General features: G+C 41.6%; 1 protein-coding gene across 1 annotated transcript in view; it reads left to right on the forward strand.

Annotated features, from left to right (window-relative positions):
* CCDC93 (CCC complex scaffolding subunit CCDC93) overlaps positions 1 to 26,517 on the forward strand; it is a 72,785-nt gene that overhangs the window by 17,579 nt on the left and 28,689 nt on the right. The window contains exons 7-12 of the mRNA XM_084892553.1: positions 885 to 985; positions 9,272 to 9,308; positions 11,751 to 11,843; positions 12,130 to 12,180; positions 13,022 to 13,108; positions 21,339 to 21,455. Coding sequence (XP_084748679.1) covers positions 885 to 985; positions 9,272 to 9,308; positions 11,751 to 11,843; positions 12,130 to 12,180; positions 13,022 to 13,108; positions 21,339 to 21,455 — 486 coding nt within the window. The remainder of the gene's footprint in view (positions 1 to 884; positions 986 to 9,271; positions 9,309 to 11,750; positions 11,844 to 12,129; positions 12,181 to 13,021; positions 13,109 to 21,338; positions 21,456 to 26,517) is intronic.

Raw genomic sequence — 26,517 nt, forward strand, 5'->3', positions numbered from 1 at the left:
CCTTTTCCACAAAATGTTGAAATTATATAGTATATGTTACAGAAAGATTTTTTTTCTGTTTGAAATATTTCATAATAAAAGAATAATAATATCAAGGAGGAAACAATTTTAATTAGAATAAAAATGTCACAATCTGTAGAAACCTGATAGTACTGCTTGTCCTGATGATGTCCAGGTAGAAATTAAATGTGGTAAACTCTCACAGTGGAGAAGTAAGATCCAGGGACACATACTAGAATACCTTGCTTGTATAAACCACTACCTACCTGGACCCTGAGGCCTGAGTTAATATTGCTAAGGTGGTATTTGACTGCCAGCTTGTCAGTCAAGAACATTTATTTAGGGTAGAATGACAATCCAGGTCATCTGGGGGTGAAGACCCACATTAGTAGAATTCATACTACTACATGCCATATACTTGTTTAGAAGGTAGGGGTGTGTGTGTGTGTGTGTGTGTGTGTGTGTGTGTGTATGTGTGTGTGTAAAAATAGATCCCTACCTTTCATTATGCCTACTGCCACTCAAAATATGAATAGATGAAAAAGCTAAAAATAACCTACAAAAGTAACAGACAACTTTTTTTCATAAGCCCTGGATTGGAAGTAAGATAAAAAATAATTGATGATTTTGACTACATAAAAGATTAAAGTGTCTTAGGACAAAAACACCAAGTTATAACAAAGTTAACAAGCAATAGATTGGGTGGAATATTTGCTACCTATATAAAAGTTGAAGGAGCAGACTCCTTGAAGGAAGCTCCCCTGAGAGCCTGCTGTTATGATGGGGACAATACCGATTCCCTGACTGGATGTTCACATTCAGCAGCCAGTCAGTGTGAGAGACTTCTCACACTCGGTAATTCCTCTGTCTTGTACACTTCTTAGGACGTTTACAAGCCCCGTCGAAAATACAAACGGCAACAAGGGGCAGAGGAGCTGCTCGATGAAGAATCTCGAATCCATGCTACACTTTTGGAATATGGCAGGTATGAATGGGACCCAGTCTAAAGTGCCTATTTTATAAAACCTTTGAAAAGAAAAGCTATTTTGAATTTCTTCATTGGAATTAGTGTGGTTGGCTTTTACCTGATTGAATTTACTATTTGGGGCCTAAGTTTTCCAGCATCTGGAACTTTTCTCTCTAGTATTGAATTACCTAAGTTTCTGGGGGTTGCTTCCCTGATGTTGGTAGAGGCCAAATCTTTGAAACTCCTCTCTAGGAGCATGTGTAACTGTGGGCCCTAACTGCTCTCCTTGGGGGTTGGGAGTTTGGGGCATTTGTGGAGTCTGAGGGTGGTCTGCCCTTCAGATCTCTGCCATTTGATAAAATCTTCAGGTAAACTAAAGAGTTTTGAACAGTTTTACTTTAAGTTTTAGAATAATAATTTTGGTTTCCTTCGAAGAATTGTCCTGACTAGGAAAATAAAGAATTTAGAAGTAGTTTTGTCATTTTAAAAAAACATTCTAATTATTAAAAAATTATTATTTTATATCTTCAGTTTTTACTAATAAGATACACATAAGGAAGTACTTCTCCCCATTGAATATTTTGGTTGACACTGGATATTAACCTTCATTTATGTCCTGCATTTTCTACTTAGGGTAACTGATTCCTTGATGTGAGTATGTCTCCTTGGTTTCTTTCCTTTTTGCTGGGAGTGTTTGCTGTGTACTGTTCTGCTGAGTAACCCAGCCCTCACTGGGTGGCTGGAACTAACAGCACTGCCACTAGCATCTTCCTGAGTGAGCCTCTGATAGCTTCCTCTTCTAGGTCCTGGAGAGAACCAGAAGGATATTAGGCTTAATTGGCTTAAGTATTCCATCTTTCAAATGGAACTGCTATTGCTGTGCTTTTGTTTTTTGAGGGGATTGTGTGGGGTCAAGTCCTTCCTTCCTGAGAATGAAGCTAGTCTGTTTCATTCAAAGGAAGCTGCTAGTTCTGGCCCTAAGCTGGTGTGATGGCTGCCTACACAGCTCACCAGTTGCTGCTGTGAATTGAACTCTTCTGAGTGAGGCATCATCAGACCAGCTAATAATTTGCATGGCCCAGTATAAAATGAAAATGCAGGGCCCCTTGTTAAGAATTATTAATAACTAGAGGCCTGGTGCACAGATTCGTGCACTGGTGGGGTCCTTTTCCTGGCCTGGAGGGATCAGTGGACCTCCACGTTGCCGCAGCCCAGCCTTACCTGCCAGTTGGTCTGGCTCCCGCCTGCTGTCCACATCAATCCCGGACAGTACAAAGTAATGTGGGAAGCGGCAGGCGGCTGGGGAGGAGCCCAAGTCCTGGCTGGGCACTGTGCTCCTACTCCTCCTGGCCCCACTGTGCCTGCTGCTGCTACTGTTCCAGCACACAGGGAGTGTCAGTGGGAGAGGCTCACAGCATTGCAGCTGCGCTTGCCAGCCGCCAGCCGTGAGCCCAGCATCTGGCACCTACCTGTCAGCTGAGCACCGCTCCCGCTGTGGGAGTACATGACCACCAGGGGGCTGCTCCTGCTTTGAGTGCCTGCCCCCTGGTGGTCGGTGTGAGTCATAGCTACCAACCGTCTGGTCGTCTGATCACTTAGGCTTTTACAGTATATATATAGAAGATGATTAACATTAAGAATTTTGAGATAGCAAAAATACAAATGTGGGGCACTTCTGAGTGTTGTGCCCTTTGCGATTGGACAGTTTGCATGCCCTAGGCACTATGATGGGTCTTTCTAGCCACGCCCCAGCTGCAGGTGGGCAGGTGAGGCTGCACTGCTCAGGGAAAGCCAAAACTGGAGAGGCACCTGCTTGTAGCACCAAGTTCAGAGCCAAGGAGTACTTAGGGGAATGTTGTGGCTTTTGTTAGTTTGTATGTTCTTTCTTCTAATTTTCCCATTATCATGGAGACGCCAACGTTCTTGGGACTGAAAGGGAGTCAGAGATTTGGTGAATTGTCCACCTTATGGAGACCATGCTGACAACTTTTAATATTCTATTTTGTTTTGAAAATCTGTTTCACATTAGATCTTTTGCATATATCATAGATAATAGTTGTTATCCTCGATAAATCTAGGGCATTCCTGCTTATCCTCAGGACTGTTTGGGCCAGTGTGAGGCAGAGTCTAGCTTGTCTTTCTTTAGGGAAGGGAGCAAGGTTTTGTTTGTGACTCCTCGCAAATTTGGAGTGTAAGAAAGCGCAAAGTGTCTCAATACCATTCTTAGTTCTTGTTGGCGGGGTCATGCCTTCTAAGCCTAAGTAGGTGGGATGGAAGGTGGAAGGTTTGTTGGTTTTGTTTTTTAGAAGAGGAATTATTTTGCTTTCTTTATAGCTTTGCTGGTAAGGAATGGTGAGTTTTTGAGAGGTGGAGAAGAAAATACTGACTACATTTTTTATAACTTATTTAGTTTATTTTCCTTTCTGAGAATGATAAAGACAGCATTCAGAAAGATTAAAAAATACTGTTCCCAAGGTCAACTATTACCTATTAAGAGTCTTAAAGTAGGACTTAAAATCAGGTTTCTTGGAGTCTAAAAACATGTCTTATCATTATCTACAATATTATTGTTTGAGCCTCCAATGAGAGTTTGGCTCTTAGTTTTAGAAGGACAGGCCCAGTCTTCGTTTTTTGGTTTGAGACTAAACAAGAAGAGAGTGATTATTAAACTGACAAAAACTTAAAGGCCCAACAGGTGTGCGTTTTATTCCCCATCTGGAGAAGTCCCCTTCCCTCCCATCTGGATATGATTCTCTCTCCTCACAGTTCTGCTCAGGACTTCCCACTGCATGGGGATCTTTACCACTAAATGTGGGTTACATATTTGAATTAAGAACTTTCAACAGTTTGTCCTCTGTAGCAAACAGTGGATGTTAACGATTAGGCCCCAACAGTAGCAGGAGCAGCAGCAGTTTTCAGTTCTAAAATTTCCTTAAATATGATCTTTAGATTCAAATGAAGATTCCTAAGCCTCCCTTTCAGTTATCTCTGTCTCTGTATACTCATTACTCCTAGGACTAGGCCAACCTCTAACCCTTTTATGGGAAGTCTCAACAGTCTTCCTTCCCTTTTCCATTCAAGCAGGCTGCTCCATCCTGCCTCACCCCTCACTGTTGTGCACCCCTAATTGCTCATCCCCACCTAGAAATAAAAAACTCCTCATCGTTCATTGGTATTCTTGTCACTCATCAGCCGAGGCCCACAGTGCACCTGGCTTTGAGGTCAGCATTCCAGCATCTTCGCCCCTTTTTGACTTTCATTGCTCAAATAAGGCTGGACTTTGAGCCTGGTCAATCATACTGAAGGCCTTAAGGACTGTGTGCCTATTAAAAAGATGTTTGGCTGTATTTGTTTAAATGTTATGGTGTTGGAAAAACAAGACTCATCATTTTTATTTTAGACGTAAACAGAATTGCCACTGTATAATATTTTTATTTTATTATGGTCCCAATCAACTTTTAGAAGCTATCTTAAATACTTAACCCTAATACAAAATGGCCAATGTGGGGAAATTTATATGCAGTATATTTGACTTGCAAGTGGAAATTTGAAGCTCAATCACTAGGATGCTAGCGTTAACCTCTTCACACTATTTGAGGCTTAATTTTGAATTGCCTTGAAGTCGTTCTGTACTTAGTGCATCCCATATGATAGTGAGGCCTATGTATGCTCATAGAAGGTATAGAATAAATGCTTGTTGAACGAACAAAGAACAGAGTTCACAGTCCTTAGTATTTAAGGCTTTCTTATGCTCCTGATTTGTTCAGATTCAAGATAGATTAATATGTCTTAATTTATCCTGGGGCATTTGTTCTTGAAGGTTAGTTTGTTTTCTAGAACTGTGACATTCAGTTAAGGTAGCCACTAGCCACATGTAGGTATTGAGCACTTGAAATGTGGTTAGTGTGCCTTATGAACAGAATTTTCATTTAAAATTTTAAAGTTCATGCTTGACTTAGTTATCAAAATATGTTTTATTATTATCAGAGTATATGAATCTACGTATTTAAAGTCACATATGTGCCAAAACCGGTTTGGCTCAGTGGGTAGAGCGTCAGCCTGCGGACTCAAGGGTCCCGGGTTCGATTCCGGTCAAGGGCATGTACCTTGGTTGCGGGCACATCCCCGGTGGGGGGTGTGCAGGAGGCGGCTGGTAGATGTTTCTCTCTCACCGACGTTTCTAGCTCTCTATCACTCTCCCTTCCTCTCTGTAAAAAAATCAATAAAATATATTTTAAAAATAATAACAAAATAAAGTCACCTATGTGGCTCTCGTTATACTTCTTTTGGAGTATGCTATTCTAGAACATATATGCTATTCTAGAAATAACATCCTTGATGTTAAAGACAACTACTAGGTTTAGGTAAGAGGGCTGGAGCTCTGTTGATGCTGACATTGTAGGACATCAGCAAAGTTGCTAAGTCAGAGCTGACAAGGGGAAGGCAGGAGAAGATTGAGCATATGGCACTGCAACTCTAGAGAGGAAAGGGTAGGCCTGACTGGGCAAGAGGAAAGAGGGGTTGTAGGATAGAGCAGCATACCTAGGGAGAGGATAGAGAGAAGTAAATGCTTCTGTAGTAGAAGTAAATTGAAATTCCCTCTGCTCTTTGTGAGGGATGATGGGCCACAAAGGGAATATCATGTTCTGGTGAAGCTTAAACAACATTAGAAGAGTAGTTAGTGTACACAGTGCGGCATGCATTAATAGGCAGCTGAAGGCAGCTAACTCTTCTTTGTCATAATGGAAGCATTGCCATAATGTCACATGGAGAAGGAAGCTTTTAGAAAAATCATCTGGACTCATCATTCAACAAACATTTATTGAGTACCTACTGTGTGTCAGGCATTATAGGAGTTGCTGGGGATACAAAAGTGAATGAAGCTGTACATGAATATTCATAATAGCACTATTCACAGTTGTCAAAACAACACAGATACCCAGAGTGAGTAAACAAAATGTGGTTTATCCATAATGGGCTATTATCCTATATAATAAAACCCTAATATGCAAATAGACTAAACCGTGAAATGACCAGTTGCTATGATGCCCACTGACCACCAGAAGGCTGTCCTAAGTCAGGGCCGGTAAGTAGGCAGTGCCAGGTGCCACCGGGGACCCCATGATCACCCCACAGATCAGCCCTGATCGCAGGCCAGGCCTGGTGACCCTTACCCTATATATTGGGAACAGTCTCTTAGATTTAAAAATTAAAACCTGGCAAAGCTTCTCTAACACTGGAAAAACAGGATGATGCAGCGATGACATGCATGGACTCTAACACATTTTGTGGTCAGCCCTGATTCTGACGCTTATACTAGTAACTGTGTGACAAAGCCAATTACTTAATTTCTCTCTGCTTCAGTTTTTCTACCCAAAAGATGAGGCAAATGGTACTACTGCCTCAGAAGGATCATGTTATGTACTACTTTTTATATTCAGGGCAAAAAAATGTAGCTGCCCATACAACAGCAAGATGCCTTTCACCTGCATGAAAAGTTAGTCACTGGTGCATGCAGCGTCCCAGATTGCAAGAGGGCGCAGGTTGGGCTGAAGGACACATACACACACACACAGACACACACACACACACACACACACACACACACACACACACACTGTGCAAGAATTTCGTGCACCAGGCCTCTAGTTTAGTCATAAAAAGGAATTAAGTACTGATTTGTGCTACGTTATGGATGAACCTGAAAACATGCTAAGTGAAAGAAATTAGGCATAAAAGGCCACATGTTGTATGATTCCATTTATATGGAACATCCAGAATAGGCAAATCCACAGAAACAGAAGGATTACTGATTGCCAGGGGATGAGAGAGAGAAATGGCACTGATTGCTAATAGGTATAGATTTCTTTGGGGCACAGTGAAACTATTCTTGAATTTGTGGTGGTAGTTGCACAAAATAGTGAATAGACAAAAAACTGCTGAGATATATATTTTACAATGGTGAATTTTGTGTTACATGAATCACATCTCAATTTAAAAAACATAAAAAGAAAGTGAATGAAGTAAATGCATTTCCACCCCTCCAGGAACTCAGAAGTCAGATTCCACATAACATAGTTATTCTGTGCACTGTGGGACAAGTGCCCTAGTGGTGTAAACATAGAAACACATAGCTGGGGACCTAACCTCGTTTTGGATGGTTAGAGAAGTCTTTCCAGACTCTTCATCTTTAAGGACAGAGTAGATTAATTCTACCTGGGAATTAAATTGCTCAGATTTAGTAGCTGACTGCTTTAATTTGGAAAATCCGCAGAGTTCCTGGGCCTTAAGTAAGGGTATGTCTGCCTAAGGGCATGTCTTCTGTCCTTAGGGTTTCCACAGACTAAAATCTGGAAAACAAATAGATATTCAAGGTGCAAAGACACCGCTAGGAGCAGAGACTTAGTGAAATCCTCAATTGGTCAAGGCTCCCTGGTTGAGAACACAAAACCCTTCCCCTAGTTTCAGCTGAAGGATTGATTACTGAGATCCATGAGGTTAAAACATGGAATCTTGACTGAGCCAGGGTCATTTCCCAAGCATCACATTGGAACTGGGCCTCCAAGTTGGAAGCTGTCTAGAGGACTGAGGAATTGGGAAGCTGGTACTGCAGCTGCTGACAAAAATATCACACCACTTCTGCCAAAATCAAGAAGCCACTGTGACAGCTTGGGGTCCCCAAACCAAGTTGCTTCTGTGATCCACACCACACAGTGAATCCTTTATGACCTTCCTCTCACCTCATCTAACAGTTGCACATTCAAGCATCTGATTGGTAGAATCCAACCAGCATTCAGCATGCTAAGTATAGGGAGTATGGAACACAGTTTTTTGTTTTCCAGCCTCCCCACTATAGAAAGATGCAATAGATATTGACTAAGCCAATTCACAGAATCTGCCATGAAGTCTTTTACAGAATGTGGTTTCTAATTCACCTTTAACCTCGGTGTGCTGCACTTTGGATCTATAGATTTATGCCTAATAGATGGAAATGTTGTGCCCAACAGTGATTTTGTGGTCTCTGCAATGGTATAACAATGTTATTGCATGGTCAGGTAATACTTTTGGCTTTCAGTGTTTTCTTTCACTTGTTTTAGTTTATTCAGCATACATTGGAAACACCAAATGTAAAAGTAGCATCAATGCCTCCAGGAGAAGGATGCAGACATGCAAATATCCGGGAAGTGGGGGGACATGTACAGACCCAAGGCAGAGAGTCTGTGCATGAGGATGCTTTGGAGAAGAGGTGGCTTTAGAGCTGAGGTGTGGGGAGTGAGTAGGAAAGTAAGAGAGAAGAGGACAGCACAGTCTGTGCAAAGTTCTCTGTTCATGCAATGGATTTACAAGAGCATGTAAGATGATTTGCAGGAGATGAGGCTAAATGGTTGTTAGGCGGGGCCATAGAATGGAAACTCTAATGAGAGTGCCCAGGGGGTCCAATTTGTCCTGTGGGACAATGGGAAGTTGGATAAGAATGGGGAGGAGTAGTGGGAGTAGAGTGAGGCTGGAGGTCAGAGACCAGGTGAGAGGCCAGCACAAGGATCTATTAGGTAAGACCTGGGATGAGTGAGAGCAGAGTAGGAGCCCTTAATTTGTTTTGTTTTTAATGGTTGCTTGTCATTTTTATGTCCTTATAAACTATTTACAGGTAAGTGAGGTTGGTATTTTTCATCATGTTTTTTTTATTTTATTTTAGGTTGAATGGTTTTGCATTGTTATACTTGCTATTAAATATATATATATATATATATATATATATATATATATATATATATATATATATATTAGATAGAGCCAGAAAATAAACTAATTTACATTAAAGAGCATTTGTGAATGTCTTTGAATTTAAAGTTGAGTGATGGGAACACACAATATTACTGGCAAAATGCTTCTGTATGCTTGAAAGGAAAAAATGGGCTGGACTGGAGATTGTGCAAGCCATTGGAGAGTATGGTTAGCTTGAGCAATACATTCACATTTGTTTATACAGATATTTTCAAGACATTTAGCTAAAATTGTGAATCTGAAATATAGTTCCTTCTTCAAAAAGTAAAGAGAATGTACTTAAAGGGAATGTTGTACTCTGTACTGAGTTCCTGTTTAAGCATTTATATGGTGAATAGGGTAGCGGGCTCTTTATTCAAAAACTGTGGAATATATTTGTGGTTTGGGCACTTAAAATATTTTCTCCAGTCACCAAATAGCCTAAATTGGCTTTTTATATAAAAATTCAACTAAACTGCATTTGACAGACTTAATGTGATTTTTGAATAGTAATTGAACTCCCTTTTTTGTGGCCTGCAGGAGATATGGATTTAGCCGCCAGAGCAAAACAGAGAAGGTAAGAAAAGCATAGATAATGGGAGAGAAAATTTGAGAGATGGAAGTGACCCACCCTTTTGCCTCTGTCTGATACTGACAGACTGCCCAGCATGGGTTGACAGGGCTGCTGCCAGCCAGGCTCTGTTCCTTGGGCAAACCCCAGGGCTGCAAGGACATGCCTCCCAGGCCAGGGAGCTAAAGCAACAGCCTCATCTGGGGCTAGAACTGGAGGGTAATTGAAAGTCATGGCCCCTGGGTCAATCCTGTGGCCCTAATAATACTAAAAGTGTGAAGGTGAACTCCACTACCAGTGACCTAAGCACTCCTCACCGGTGAGAGTGATCCTAGACAGGTGGAAGCAGGATGCTGGCAGTGAGATAGAGCATAACCATAAATTACAGGCCTGCCTGTGTTAAGGTAACTAGGTGGGAAAATCAGGTAAGTCAAGATGGGTTTTTCTAACTTCACAAAGCAGTCACAAAGATTTTTTGTCATTTATGTATTTATTAATTATCCTTAATGCCAGCAGTAGGGCATGCACATAAATCTTACAGTGCCAAACCTTTACTATGCTCCAGGCCCTTTGAACAGAGCAACATATGTATTTTTTCACTTACTCCTCTGAACAACTCTCTGAGGAAAATACTAATTCCTGTTTTTCGGGTCAGAAAGCTGACGCCCGGAGAAGCTCAGTGATTTGTCCAAGATCACACAGCTCCTTAAGTATCATAATAATAATCTGAATCCAGGTCTGTGTGACATCAAAGCCTGTGCTTTTAACCACTGCCTGTTAAAAAATAAAGTGCTAACGAAAGAAGTCAGTGGCCTCTTAAAAAGTAGAATCCTGCTGCTTGAGGTCTCTTAATAACCTTTTTCTCATTCGTCATCTAATCCCCAGATTTTCTTTAATGAAACACCTATTGTTATTCTTTCTCTAGCTTTCACATCTCTCAGTTTTTCTTTTGGGAGGCCCTTCCTGACCTTCGCCTCCCTCTTATTCCTGTGGTATAATAATTGCTGTCTCTGTCATGAAGAGCCCCGACAATGACTAGGAGCATGTGTTCTAAAGCTGGATTTGCTGCTAACTTCATCCCTTCTCTGTGTGACTTTGGACTATATGCTCAATTATTGTGCCTTAATTCTTTAGCATTTATAAAATGGGGGCAGCACTGTTGTAAAGATTAAAATGTAAAGGACATGGAATGATCCAATACATAGTAAACATGTAGTTATTATTTCATTAGTAATCAGTCATGCATTGATTTTATCTTTTTTGGTTTTCTTGTTATTTTTTTCCACATTTGTGTTTTTCATACAACTAAACAGTTATTTCCTCCAAAACAAGGTATTTTCTGGATTTAAGTATGTCATGTGGCATCTGGTATATAAGAATTTAATGCATACATTTAGTTTGATGTGTAATTTAAGTCTGAAAAGCATGTTTATGCATGTGACTAAATTATGAAATAAGACCATTTGATTATGATTGGAAAAATCATAAAATGCCCATAAATAGGCATTCCCATCTGGTTTGTCTTGTCAGTCTTATGTCAGATGGCACATTTGAACTGGAAGTCTTGTATCCTGTAGATATACCCAGTAGTTGGGAGCTCAAGGTATTCCCCAGGGTCAGTTGTAGACTAGTTATAGAAAAGCACCCTAGAATTGGGATGATCTGAGAAGGGTATTTGAGACCAGTCCTCCCTTTCAACCCTAGAAGACCCTGGTATCCAGAGAAGGTAAGCCTGTGGTCACCCAGCTGGTAGATGACAGACATGGAATTAAAACTCAAGAACTCAAGTCTATGTTTGAGGAACAGTAGTTAATCCAGATATCTTGAGTATGGTGTGGTCCATTTAAAGCCTGAGACCGGATACAGAACATGGAGCATGATCACCAGGTGAAGCAGGTTAGAATTTTATCCCTTAAGCCAGTGGTTTTCAAACTTCGTTGACTTTCAGTTTCACAAAGCAGTATTTAACCTTTGACTACCTGCATAGCACTCTGATCTCTTCTTTTCTGTAAATTTTATTCAGTCTGTTTAGATGCTTGTCGTACCTAAATTATTTTCATGTCCCACTAATAGGTCTCAACTGGCAGTTTGAAGAAAAAAAAACACACCACTCCTTTAGGCAGTGATCTGCTCTTGAAGGCATTAAAGTAGGGGAAAGACCTCCCGTCAAAATGTAAGGATAAGTCAGGCAAATATGTACAATCTGATAGGGATTAATCAGCAAGCAGTTCAGTAACAGGCATTGGCCAGGGCCTGAAGCTGGACCTGCTTGCTCTGCACTTGGAATGGAAGTGCAGGTGTCTGGATTTTCCATTCTTCTCAGGGACTGGTTCAGCTCTCCAGATCTGTGTGTTTTCTTTCACAGACTCATGCCTCTTTGCAATGTTTTCTTTCCTCTACTGAGTCTCCAACTCTGATGCTTAGCTGCTTCTGAATCTTCCTTTCCAGGCTGAGGACAAGAAAACGGCACTTCCCACAGGGCTCTCGGCTGCAGAAAAAGCTGATGCCCATGAGGAGGATGAGCTTCAAGCTGCTGAAGAGGTATGTGGCCCATGTGGTCCCTGAGGTTTCGGTTTAAATCATTTGGGGAGAAACTTAACTTTCCTCCTCAGCTTTCCAAAATGGCCAGGCGTTTCTCACAGCCAGCTGCTGTTAGTTGGCCTTTTACACCCTTTCCAGCTTCCTTTTATCACCTCTCGTGGGAAAAACCATAAAAGGAGATCAATAAAACAACCCTTAGATTCCACCACAAAGACCTGTTTAGACGTAATTGTGTAAGTCTTACATGGACAAATCTTACTGCTACTTCTCTCCATTTCTCTCTTAGCAGCGTATTCAATCACTGATGACCAAGATGACCGCGATGGCAAATGAGGAGGTGAGGTGGGAGTGATCCTTGGGGAGGATGTGGTATGGAGATGGGAACTTGGAACCAACCTGCTTGGCTCTCTGGGGCCTCTTCCCTGAGGAACTACCTTCAGAGCCTTGTCTTTTCAGCACTCAAGCGTTTCCCGTTTCCCTAGGAATCTTCCTTTTGAGAAGCTTTTACAGTGTTCCCATCCATGGGACCTCTAGGAGGAAGCCCTGAGGGCTGGGTCAGTGCCATATGGTCCTTAGCGGAAGAGCCATGGTTCAGCCTCTCCATACAATGAGTTAATCCCATGCCAAAGGAACCATTGTCTCTGTTTCCTTCCTGTACCATCTAGGTAGAAAACGCAATACCAGATTTAGAGTTGGTCTTCTCAGAAGGCCTCTAGAGAAAATTTAACCAAGAGCTTTGAAAGGATCATTTATTTAGAAGCAGGAAAGACCTGTGATAGAACATTTTAGGAATTCCGAGAGTCCTCTTTTTCTCCCATTTGCACTTCTTTTTTCCCTGGGTCCTAAGTCTGCTAGTTCCCTGCAGGCTCTGTGTAGTGACCTTTAGGAAGAGAGACCTTGGGATGGGGTATATAGGGTGAAGAATGACTTCCCAGAGGTTCCCAGGGTCCGAAGAGAATGTGGGCCAGTAAGCTGAGTGACTCAGGAAGTGGAGAGGTGGATTCACATTTGTCCCAAGGCTTGTTTTCTCTCTTGTTGATGAATCCATAAACAAAAGTCCAACTATTTTCTCCCCTGGGAATATTACCTATTTTACTGTAATCCTTAGAGCATTAGGTTTTTCAATTCTGTGAAAGATAAGGTATGGTCTTGAGAACATACCCTTCCTGTGATTGTAGAGCCGTCTCACCGCAAGCTCTGTGGGCCAGATCGTGGGACTCTGCTCGGCTGAGATCAAGCAGATTGCATCCGAGTACGCAGAGAAGGTATGTGGGGGCTCACTGGAGTCTTTGCCTCAGTTATGCCCCAAGAATTTGTCCTTTTTCTCTACACTCTCCCCCAGCAGTGATGGAGGCATGTTATAGTTCATTAGTTACATTTGTCAGAAACATATATGTCACACAAAGCCATCAGCATTTGCCCATTAGCTAAATTAATTTTCTTTGCAGTGCCTATTTTTCTATAAATATAAAGAGAAAACCTGTCTCTCGGAGCAATTATTGTATCTGATAAATCGATGCCTGAGGTACAGCACAGGCATTTTTCCTTCTCTACCAGGCTTCTTATGACTTGGGCTCGGTTTGGTGATTGGGCTGAGGAATGAAGCTTTGCCACAGAGGAGATAAACCCCATAACTCAGCCAAGCCCAAGGCAAAATTTTTTGTTCCACTTATTAAAAGAGTATAGAATGAACAGAAGCCTGAAAGCCATTATTTCAGTGTTAGATTTTTTTCATGCTGAGAATAGGCAGCAGGACCTTGAATATCTCAGGGAGACAGTGATTAATCATTTTGCACATACTGAATCTGGTCTGGCTGAGATGTAGTATCAGTAAAATCAGATTTACAGGGCATTGTTTCACATCCTTCCTTCCCCACCATACTCATTCTGCCCCCCTAAAATGTTCATGTCTATTACAGCTTCCAGCTTTGCTTTCCTGTCTTAGAAGCCTTGACCAAAAATTAGCTCTGCTTCAACCCCTATGCAATATTCTTCTGAAGTGATTACACAGGTGTTGTAATTGGGAAAGGATACTACCTGTAATCTGGGAGACTTAATCTGGAAGATGTAATCTATAAACACAGCACATGGTCATCTCCCACCAAATAAGCTCAAAAGACTTAAAGATATACTTGTGTACTTTTAGGAGAACCTAAGTCCTTTTCTGGGAAAACCATAAATGGCATTCTGACCACTGTCACCTTCCCTATGTTGTAAATTGAAATAGAGGTCACTTTGGATTCTATGAAAGTTGGATTACAAAACAGTGTTAAGAAGTATTGGCTGGAGGGGCAAGAGAACCTCACCCCCAGGTAGTAGAAACCTGCTTACACGCTGTCTTACTCAAAATGCCAGAAAAGAGTGAAATTAGAAGTCGTTTTGGACAGGTCTCTTTCCAAAGACATAATTAACTTCTTAGAATTGTAGGACAAGAGTTCATTGCTTGATTATCTGTGTTGTTTGCATTGAATAGATCATATAGCATTAAAGATGATGATTTTTAAAATTAAATTGCCATTAATCCTAATTCCATATCACATTTATTGCACATCAGAGGCCCAGAGCATGAAATTCGTTAATAGGAGGGGTCTCCAATCTGGGACCCCTGAAGGGATGTCCGACTGCCCGATCGGGCCTAAACGGGCAGTCGGACAATCCCTCTCACAATCCAGGACTGCTGGTTCCCAACTGCTCACCTGCCTGCCTTCCTGATTGCCCCTAACTGCTTCTGCCTGCCAGCCTGATGACCCCCTAACCACTCTCCTGCCAGCCTGATTGATGCCTAACTGCTCTCTTGCCAGTCTTTTTGCCCCTAACTGCCCTCCCCTGCAGGCCTGGTCTCCCCAAACTGCTCTCCCCTACAGGCCTGGTTTCCCTTAACTACCCTTCTCTACAGGTCTGGTCACCCCCAAATTCCCTCCTCTGCTGGCCTGGTCACCCCTAATTGCCCTCCCCTGCAGACTTGATTGCCCCCAAGTGTCCTCCCTTGTAGGCCTGGTCCCTCCCAAATACACTCCTCTGGTGACCTGATCGCTCACAACTGCCCGCCCTTGCAAGACTTGGTCCCTCCACAGCTGGCCATTTTGTGGCGGCCATCTTGTGAATACATGGGGGCAGTCATCTTTGACCACATGGGGCAGTCATCTTGTGTGTTGGAGTGACCGTCAATTTGCATACTATTCTTTTACTATATAGGATTAGATAGCATAGAGGCCTGGTGCACAGGTGGGGGCCAGCTGGTTTGCCTTGCAGGGTGACCTGGATCAGGGTGGGGGTTCCTTGGGGTGTGGGGCAGCTTGGGTGAGGGGCTGTGATGGTTTGCAGGCTAGCCCTGGGTGTGGGGGTCAAGAGAGGCCCTGATGTTTGGGATTTATTTATCTTCTATAATTGAAACTTTGTAACCTTAAGCGGAGGCCAGGGCAGGCTGAAAGCTTGGCTTCCCCCATGGCCAGGGGAAACTCAAGCCTCCTGCTCTCTCCAGCTCAGGAGCTGCCCCCTGGTGGTCAGTGTGCTCATCAGAGGAAGTGCCACTCAGCCAGAAGCTGGGCTCATGGCTGGTGAGCGCAGCGGCGGTGGTGGGAGCCTCTGCTGTGGTAAGAAGCGAGCAGTCCTGGAAATCAGAGCCCCTGATTTCAAATGGGAAGTCTGACTGCTGGCTTAGGCTTGATCCCCGGAGCCTCTAGTCTTGTTATAAAAAGGAGAAAGGAAAAGCTGTGGAGGCTTCTAGGTGAAATAAATTGAACTTTAAAAGAGTGATTACATTTAATCTCCATTGCTTCAAGGAGGAATGGGTGGGTACTTGTTTGAGTCTTTACACATCTGATTTTATTGTCTTTCTGCTAGCTCTTGCTCGTGATATTTTTACTTTGTGTGTGTTTTTGATTTTTGACTGTGAATTTATATTCCTTGGAAATTTATCTGTAGAAATTTTTTGAGGCTTAGGGTTGAAGCTTTGTTCTTCTATAATAGATTTGCTTTTGTTTTTGACAGACACCTAGGGACACCCAGCCCAAGCTTGTACTTACAGTATTGACTTATGGGTTTTTGAACCATCCTGTTAATGTGTAAATTTAGAGTGCATATCCAAATGTGGGCCAATCTATTGTTAGAAAATCTCAATGCAGATATTTTCCTTTTTACACCTGTGTCAAGGTTTATGCATAGCAGGTGTTGAATTGTAAAAATCAAATGTTGAGATCACCTGGTTTTTCAAATATGCTGAAGAAAAAAGCCAGTTTCAGTGGATATACAAAACCTTCCTGTATTTCCACTTTCACTAGCTTTTTGGCCATCCAGGATGTCATACATTCTAGCTAGCTTTAGATTTTTTAAAAGATTAAAAATAAATATTTTTTATTAACCTGTTTTTAGTATGAAGGTTCATCAAGGTGTCAGAAACTGAAGTTCATCTGTTCAGTAGAGAACTTTGGACACCCTCCTGCGATAGGGATCTTTATTATTGACAACTTACTAACTATATTTTTAGGAGGGGGGGTGACATAGGAGAGATTCCTGTATTAGCAAGGAGGTTGTTATATAAATAACCTTTTAGGTCTCTTTCATTATCAAAGTATGTAGTTTTAGCTAAAGTAATCATTTTTTTATTTCTCTGAGTAATTACTATTTTGAACTGGGTTAATATTATTGAGTGACATTTATATCTGATTCCACTCGAATGAAAGTTGTGAATATATGTCAGTTATTAGAAAACATTGAATCTGCACTAGAAGTCATCTAATCCATGCTGTAGTTTTGAAAGCACGTTCTTAATCTGAAATTGTTGAACATAATTAGATTCGTTCTATAGCCCTCGCTCCAGTGTAAACACAAATGAATTATTTGTACATGGCTGGTATTTTTTGAGAGATGTTGTACTTTTCAAGTAGAAATCAGTTTAGATGCCCCAGGATTTAAATTTTTTTCTATCAAGGAATTATTGAAAATTCCCCTTTACTATTCTCCACCTGGACAATTTTATGTCATCTTTCAAGATCCAACTTGGTCATCTTCAGTGTTCTTCCCAGTGTGACTCTCAGTCAACAGAATGTCAGATGAGACATATTGTTTTAAAAACATGCTTCTGCCTTCATCAGTCTGATGCTTTTGGTTGCGTAGAGGTTATTGAAAGAAATTAAAAACTTAGATTGCTTAATTAAAGGTATGTTTGAAAAATTAAGCAGTCAGCTTTTCCCTGACTAGGTTAAGAACTCTTTGCAGCTTAGCTCTGGAATAAATGACTTTTCTGTGCAAAAAATAATTTCCCATTAAACAAAGCAGTTTGCATAGCACCATCTCTAATTTTTTTTAATTTTTATTTTTTATCCTTACCTGAGGATATTTTTCCATTGATTTTTAGAGACAAGTAGAAGAGAGAGGGAAAGGTGGAGAGAAACATTAATCTGAGAGAGAGAGAGAAGAGAGAGAGAGAGAGAGAGAGAGAGAGAGAGAGAGAGAGAGAGAGAGAGAGACACGTCCATTGGTTACTTCTTCCACACCCCCTGACCAGGGTCCAGGTTGGGGAGGAGCCTACAACTGCAGTTCATGTCCTTGACTGGAATCGAACCTAGAACCCTTAGGCCTTCAGGCCAGTGCTCTATCCACTGAGTCAAACCAGCTAGGGCTGCATAACACCATCTCTAGACTCAAAAGATGACCAAGTTGGATGGAACTCAATGAAGGAACTTACAAATTTATATGTACTATGGACCTGTTCATTGCACATTATTCATTTTAATTGGGCTTGAGAAATGTCAAATATGGAAATGGCACTTACTTTTCTGATATTAATGTACATTAAAGCTTTGCATGGGCAAATTTAAGGGACTCCACAGAGCAATGAGAATTACTACCTAGCAATAAGAGAAAGGATTTTGAAAGCCTGTGTTTGCTGAGAACATCCTATATAATAAAAAGGGAATATGCAAATTGACTGTTGCTCCACCACAAAGATGATGGCACCCACAGCGGAAGAAGGGTTTCCCTGAGACAGGATGGCTGCACCCACAGCAGAGGCCGAGTTCCTGTAACGAGCCTTAACAAGCAATCAGCAGGGTAACCTGAGGCTGCGCCCCCTCGCTGCTGTGGGGCTTGACAGGGGACCTCAGGCTGTGCCCCCGACCCAGCAGGGCTTGACAGGGGACCTCAGGCCATGCCCCCCACCAGAAGGGCTTGACAGGGGACCTCAGGCTGTGCTCCCAACCCTGGCACCAGGCTGAAGGACCTCAGTCCGCACGCCCCCATTGGGGCTTGATGGGGAACCTGAGGCTGCACCCCCCCCCCCCCCCCCCACCTGGCGGGGCTTGATGCAGGACCTCAGGCCACGCCCTTCCCCCTCCCCCCCATCCAGCTCAGGCTGGGGACCCTCAGGCTGCTCCTCCCTTCTCAGTGTTGGGCCAGGGGACCTGAGGCTGTGCCACTCGCCCAGCGGGGCTTGATAAGGGTGGGGCGGACCTGCTGGGTCTGGATCTAACCCAATGGGGGTGAGGGGTCCAGCTGGGTCTGGGTCTTATGCAATTTTGAGGCGCACGTCAGTGTCGGGGACTTGACTCTGGGTTCTGTGGTGTGCCCCAGACTCTTAACAGGAGGAAGATTTTCATACTCATTTACTAATTTTCTTTAATCTCTGACCTTTCTATTATAGAGAAAGGACAAATAGCGATATTAAAATATTTTCTCTAATCCCTTTTTGCACTGGGCCACTAGTATATTATCATTCAGGAGATACAATAGTACATTTGTACAAAGACTTCAAACCTTTCTGTGCACTGCAAGTATTTTCCCTCTGTGAATCACCTGTCTAGTAAAAAAAGTAGAATCAGAAAGAACTTTCTCCTCTGAATGTTGTATAAATGATGGTCAGCCCACTCCAGTGATTGGGACCATAACTCCTGAGTGCGTCAGGCCCCTTAGATTAAAGTAGTGATTCTCAAAATTATGTTTTAGGACCCTTTAGAACTCTTAAAAATTACTGAGATCCCAATAGCTTATGTATTAATTCATTTACAAATGACAATAAAAAGTACATTACATATTAACATCAAAGCGATGGTATCACATGTCTTGAAAATTTCACTGTAAAATCATGAGCGAGACAGAAACAGAGAGACAAAGAGAGAAGGAAGGAAGGGAGAAAGGAAATAAAATAGCCAGCAAGAGAAAGAAAAAGATAGGCCAGCCTGGAAATCTTTCAGATTAAAAGATAGCTACTGATTTCCCTCCATGAAGAGTTCTTGGAAGTGAAGTCAAAGGTCATAGTTTTAATACTTTGTACACCATAAGCTTCTATAGCTACAAACCTTGCATATCAATTCTAGTCACCCAATTTTAAACAGTGATCTTGTCAGTGACATCTCTGAGTTTGTAAAGAAATTATGGTAACTTAAAATTCATAAATATTCCAGTGCACCTGGAAGAAATGGGGATGGTTTCCATTTTGGACACATGGCAGTTAACAGGTTAAAACAAAGCTGTGTGTGTACCAGGCAAACTTGATAAGATGGTGTGGAACCTGGTGGGAAATGCAGTTTTCATTCTCTTGGAACCTAGTCCATCAAGTCAGGTAATGGGCAGGAAAACCTGCTAAGAGTTTAAGACATCATCCAGCCCAAGCCCAAGTGCAGAATAGAGCTGAATGAATGTGTGCTCACCCCTGCAGACAGGAGCTGCTTACATGAACTGATCCCCCAGGCCTGTCTGCCCACAGCTTGTTCTGCTCCAAAGCCAGGCAGGCAGCTGGAGGAGGTCAGGGTACTCAAGAGGATCTGAAAAGCAAACATAGAGACCTACCATATGGGACAGTTCCTGTGAATGGGGAATTAATTCTATTTCAAATGTCAATAAATGATGAGATAGAAGGCTTATGTAATTCTGCTAGTAAGGTAAAATGCCTTGAGAATATTCCAGTGACACTTTAGAAATCAAGGTCTAATTGGGTGTTAAAACCTAAATCTAAAATTATCTACAGGAGAAAAGCAACTAAATATATAACACACAGTTTAGGGTAATGCAGTCAAAGTAGAGCAGATATAATTAGTTAATTATAATTGTGTTTCGGACAAGTGACTTGAAAATTGAAAAGGGGTGGTCTTTCCTCTCTGCCCCCCTCCTTTTTTGTACTCAAATGATTTTCAGAAACAATTCTTCTTCCCCAGACTCCAGGTTGTGGATATATTGTTGTGCCCAATTGCATCTTTAAAAGGTAACTCCAATTCCAATAAATCCAGATAAGCTGGAATATGTTACTTGACATTTTCCAAAATCCCAGATTTCAAGGCTAGTTATATTGCAAAACCAAATGCTTCATTTATGGCCTGCCCACAAAATAGAAAATGATGTTTCTTACTATTTTATGCAACCATATCCTGCTGATTATTTCCTACCTCCAGAGTTGTTAAGAAGCAAAAAAGAAAAAAAAGAAAAAAACAAAAACACCCTCATCATCTGTTAATAATGCTGCTGAATAATTCAGGGAAGTCCTTAGCCAAAATAAATGATGACTGTGACATCTAATTTCTCCTTCTCCTCACTTTCCCATCCTTTTCCCCATGGGTAAGTCTTCTAGACTTTCAAGTTCATGATCACTGGTAAAAATCAAATACCCAAATTGTTTTGTTGTGCTTAGGTTTAAAGTCAGTGACTCACTTGGAATTGAGATGCTTCCATAAAAAAGGAAATGTGGTTTAAATGGGTATTTACTGTGTAATAAAGTTACCTATGATCATCCAACAAGTATTCTAAGTATACCTGTTGCAACAAGGTCAGCTTTTTTGTTTCTTTTTGGGGAGCTTCTCTTTGGTATCTTGAGGCATGTATTTGTATTCAGAATCTATACCAGGCTGCTTCCTTGTTTGTGTGATTTCTCAGTAATGTTGCTACATTTACCTCACCTGATCCAGAAGTCTCTCCCTTATGACAGTCTCTGTGTCTGTCCAAGTGTTTCTGACTGCTTATACTTTTTTAACCATCCTCTATAATTAAAGTGTAGTATGCAAATTATCCCCTCAACCATGTGGTTGTCTAGGAGTTCGACCAGGGAGCAAAGCTGGCCGGCAGCTGGGGGAAGGGAGAGAGTACCCAGCTGGCAGCTGACAGCCAGCAGACACTAGGACCCTAGTAATGCATGAATTCTGTGCACTGGGCCTCTAGTATGCTTATAATACTTTATGAAATTGAATCAATTCATCATTCTTGGCAATTCCAGAATTGTATTCTAAAGATGTTAATGTGATGATGTTATTCCTCTAAGACCCTTTGATGATGCCCATTGCCTATATGCTATCAACAAACCACTGTTTCATATTCCTCTGCTTCTGCACATGCCATTCCTTCTGCCAGAGGTGCAGATCCCATTGATAGAGATGGGTCATTGTGCCAGTCTTCTTCTCTGGACCTGGGGTTTGCACGGGTGTTCTGCCCAGACTGGATAGGGATGGAGCTATCTTACATGAACTCAGGTGGATTAATTAAGTCTGGATTTGCCCTCTCTGTTTTCCACAGCAGTCTGAGCTGTCAGCTGAAGGAAGTCCAGAAAAATTAGGAACCTCTCAACTTCATCATCGGAAAGTCATTTCCTTAAACAAGCAGATTCTGCAGAAGACCAAACATCTGGAAGAGGTTGGTATTTTCCTTTTATAGTCTTATTTATGTCAAATGAAACTATTCTTCATGAAGGTAAAAATTGGGGAAGGAGTTAAGATTGTTGTGGTAGAATGGTCGAAGGAGGTTCCAGGACAGGGGTCAGCATACTATAGTCCTTATGCTAATCCAGCCTCCACTTCTTTTTGTAAGTAAAGTTTTATTGGTATACAAGTACACCCATACGTTTGTATGTTTTCTGTGGCTACTTTCAAGCTCCAGTGGCAGAGTTAACTAGGTGCAACAGAGACCACATGGCCTACAAAGCCTAAAATATTTATTATATGGCCCCTTACAGAAGAAGTTTGCAAGCCTCTATTCTAGAAGATCACACAGCAAGAGTAGCATTTATTCACAAATACTTACTCAGTACCTCTGTGCTGGGAACTAAACTAAACTATGTGGATGAATGAAGAACAAGTTATGATCCTGCTTTCAAGGATCTCCAAGTAATAATGAGAGACATATACTACATCATTCACACACCTCATTTAGTTACATCTGTGGTAAGTGCTTGAAGGAGGCGTCTAGAGAGTCGAGAAAGCACCTGAGGGGAGACCTGTTGAGTAGGTTCTGGCTGGGTAGGAAGTCTGCGTGGGAGTTGTGGGCCTTGGGTGAGGACTTATGCAATAATATGAACTAAGACCTGAAAAAGGATAGGTCTTGGCCAATATCTTTTTTTGTGGCTGGAGAATCATGAGTGAGACAGCTGGTTGGCAGAACATGATCAGACAAAATCTCTGAGGTAAAGTTAAGGACAGTGAAAGCCACTGGAGGTTTTAAGTAGGAGAGTAGCAGAATCAGTTTTATTGTTTCAAAGACCATTCTGTTTACTGTAGGAGCATGAGTTCATTGGATTTGGGTGAGAAGGGGTTTAGGAAGAACCATTAGGAGGCTGATCCAGGGGTCCAGACATGAGCTTTTGGTGGCTTTGACTAGTGGTAATAGGGGAAATGGAGGAAACCAGATCATTTTTTAGCTTTAGGAGATGGCATTCTCTTATACTTGATGATAGATGGAACTGTTTTAAAAAGACCTTCACATATTCTTGAAAAGAAGGCATAAGAGAAAGCTGGGGAGTTTGACTCAGGAACAGTCATTAGAAGAGAAAATGTTATATGCTTCAGTTGCACTGGCAATAATATTTAATTAGGAAAATACATGTAACAGAAGATGGGAATGAATATGGCTTTCTAAAGAACAGTTCACCAGTAGTTTCTGTAACAATTGATTTTCCAAAAATTGGTGCCAGTTTGCATTATGAACTTGTATATTTTTCATCTTTTCAAATCCCACAAAGTATATCAAATGGTCCTACCCAGTCATTTCTTTGATTGAATTTGTTCAACCACAGCTGAAAAAACAGTAGGCTAGATTTACCAAATGCTCTGTATCATAAGCAAACAAGGATTCCAAGGTGGACTGTGATTTGGTTTTCATTTGATAATTTGTTTAGGCATTTTAATTCCCAGTACAGAAAGTATTATCTTTACCCCTGACCCTTGCCAGTGAAAAGAACCTGAAAGTGATTGGTTTAAAAAGGACTCAGAACAGAATTGAATGAGTATGAATCAAGGATGAGGCTTTATCCATCAGAATGTCTTTGTCCTCTGAGGAAGGACAGTTTGGGGGATATTGCAGACCCCATGAACCAGATTATTTCAACATGAATAGATAGATTTTTTTTTCAAATCCTGTCTAAACTTGGAGAGAAGGAATGCTGTGTGCCCTTCCAGTAGCAGTCCTGGCACATTCTTAATCCAGGTGAAACGACAGCGTCTCTGAAACTGTTTACCAATAGCCTGGTATTTTTTTGAATATTGCCTAACATGTAGACAGTAAAGGAGAGTGATCATTATTGCAGTGGCTAGTGTTACTAAAGATAACCTAGCATGTGCAGTAACCCCTGTCTATGTACCTAGGCCAACTAGATGAGGAAAATGAGGTAGAGACATAGACATTTAATAGGGGTCACATAGCACATATGAGGTTAGGGGCTCTCAAATGATGATAAACATGTGCCTAGAGAAGTTGCTTTAAGGACAAAATGAAAAATGTAAACAGGCATGCACTTTTCAATGAACCAAAGCTTTATACAAATGTAAGACACCAAAGATGAGAATGTTTCAAAATAAGCCTAGATGTGAATGTTTTATGAAGATTCAAAATTAACATCAAAATTTTCATAAGCATTTTTTCCCAAAAAATTATTTCAGCTATAAGAATATACATTTTTTCTAGGTTACTTGCTAAATAAACCCATTTTAATTTGGAATGTTCTATCAAAAAAATCTGAAGCCTCTAAACTTTGTTACTGTCCCTAAATTTGCCCTGCTACAAAAGATTGCTCACCTCTAGGTTAGCTGGTCTACAGAATTGTTTAATCTTCTAATAGTGTCTGGTTTTATCTGTTAGAAGTCACAGGGCAACAAACAACAACCCTAACAGCAAGCCTTTTGTGTAAGAATCTAGGTCTTTAGAGCTTCAACCCTAGTTCTTTGCATTCTCTCCTCAACTGCCTCTCTGGCCATCTCATCTGGCCTTGTATGTCCATCTTACACTTATGTCTTGGTTCACACTGAATGGAGAGCCACAGTGAGGGAGTATATACTGTGTGTGTGTACATGCACACATGCGTAGATGTGCTAAACACTTTTTTTCCCCCTGTCTCATCAAGTTGTAAATGCTTCCTACACATTTTTATGTGTTGTTTTTAATTATAGGGATCATACAAGTTGACTGTAAATAAATCAAATAGTATAGAACAGTCTATACTACCCTGTTTTCCCGAAAATAAGACAGTGTCTTATATTAATTTTTTCTCCCAAAGTTGCGGTAGGTCTTATTTTCAGGGGATGTCTTATCTTTCCATGCGCTAGGTCTTATTTTTGGAGAATGTCTTATTTTCGGGGAAACATGGTAATAAAAGAGTAATATGCAAATTGGTCATGACGTCCTCACAGTAACAACTGAACAGCAGGCTGCGTGGGGTAACAAGGCCGCCAGGGTGGGTAGCAAGGGATGACCAAACTACTAACCAGCAGGCTGTGTGGGGCAATCAGGCTGGCAGGGGTTTAGCAAAGGATGACCAAACAACTGACCAGCAGGTGCGTGGGGCAACCAGGCTGGCAGGAGGGGCAGTGAGGGGTGATCAGGCTAGCAGACAGAGGCGGTTAGAGGCAATCAGGCAGGTGCGCAGTTAGGATCCAGCGGTCATGGATTGTGAGAGGGATGTCCGATCCTTGGGATCAGGCCAAAACCGGCAGTCGGACATCCCCCAAGGGGTCCCGGATTGGAGAGGGTATAGGCTGGGCTGAGGGAACCCCCCCTCCCCCCGTGCATGAATTTTGTGCTCCAGCCTCCAGTATAAAAATGTTGCCTGGCTGGTATGATTCAGTAGTTGAGTGTCAACCTATGAACCAGTAGGTCACGATTGAATTCCCGCTCAGGGCACGTGCCCAGATTGTGGGCTTGATCCCCAGCAGAGGCATGCAGGAGGCAGTCGACCGATGTTTCTCTCTCATCGATGTTTCTATCTCTCTATCCCTCTGCCTTCCTCTCTCTAAAATGTTTTTTAAAATGTTTTTAAAAAATGATAAAAATGCTTCACTTCTTAGCCCAGCCCTGATTTTCTAGGCCTTTGCAAGCGCTTATATATGCCCATTTACCTGGGGACAGTGGGTTGTCTGGTTACAAGGTTGAATTTTTTTTTAACCTCTTCTATTAAAAATATCTCTTTTTCAGTAATAATAATGGCTAATAACTTTTTTACTAAGTAATTACAAGGTGTATTTTTTTTAAATTAACTACTTCATTTCATATAACATCCTTATGAAGAAGTTACTGCTACTATCCTCTCCCATCCAAGTATTAACCAGTCCTGACCTTGCTTAGCTGCCGAGATCAGACAAAATCAGACATGTTCAGGATGGTATGACTTTAGATTATCCTCAATTTACAAATAAGGAAACGGACACATAGAAGTAATTTTGCCTTGATCTCACAGCTTGTTAGCAGTGCAACTAAGATTTGAACATATAGATCTACCTCATTCTTTATAATGTCTGTTTAATGTGACATAGGATACATGTACCATAATTTATTTAACTTGTTCCCCATTTATGGGTATATAGGTTTTTCCAACGTTTATTTCCCAATTGCAAATTTATGCTCCCATGAATACCTTCATGCCATCATCTTTGTACAAATCCTATATAATAAAAGGGTAATATGCAAAATGACTGAATGGTGGAACAACCATAATGCCCCCAGCTTCTCGCCCCAGCTGGTCCTGCCCCAGAGTAGGGCCCCCCCTGAGTGGGGGTGGGGCCAGCTGGCAAACCACCCATGGCCCCTCACCCCAGCCGGCCTGCCCCCGATGACCCCTATCAGGAGGGTTGGCTGGGCCCCACCAGTGCACAAATTCATGCTCCAGACCTCCAGTATGTAAATATTTATTTAAGATAAATGTTAGGAAGTGGAATTACTGGATCAAAAAAATATATGCCTTTTCAATTTTGCCAAAAACTGTCAAATTATTTATAAATTAGCTTACCAATTTACAGTTCTATCAATAGTATGTGAGAGAATCAAAACTTGACATCTAAGAACTTCTCCTCATAGTAATATATGGGGAGAGCAACCAAGATCCACCCGTGGAGGTCTTACCCCAACAGAGAAATGGAGACGGGTAAAAGCAGGAGAAGGAGTAGAGGACATCACATGGTCCAACAAGAGAATATTTTGCTGTGGCACAGAACTGCAGTACCGCTGGTAGATAACTCAGAAGACACCAGAAATTGAGGAAAGAAAGAGGAATCAAGAAAGAAAATATTGCGCTAGCCGGTTTGACTCAGTGGATAAAGTGTAGGCCTTCAGATTGAAAGGTCCCGGGTTCGATTCCAGTCTAGGGCACATGCTGGGGTTGCGGGCTTGATCCACAGAATTTAGGGAGTAATGAAGGTTAATGAAGAAGAAAATGGAGATAGGAGAATCATGGAGGATTAAAGCAAGGTGAAAACTAAGCCTAGCTACGGAGACA

Source organism: Pipistrellus hanaki (assembly GCF_964339955.1).
Source record: "Pipistrellus hanaki genome assembly, chromosome: 8".
Taxonomy (NCBI): Eukaryota; Metazoa; Chordata; class Mammalia; order Chiroptera; family Vespertilionidae; genus Pipistrellus; species Pipistrellus hanaki.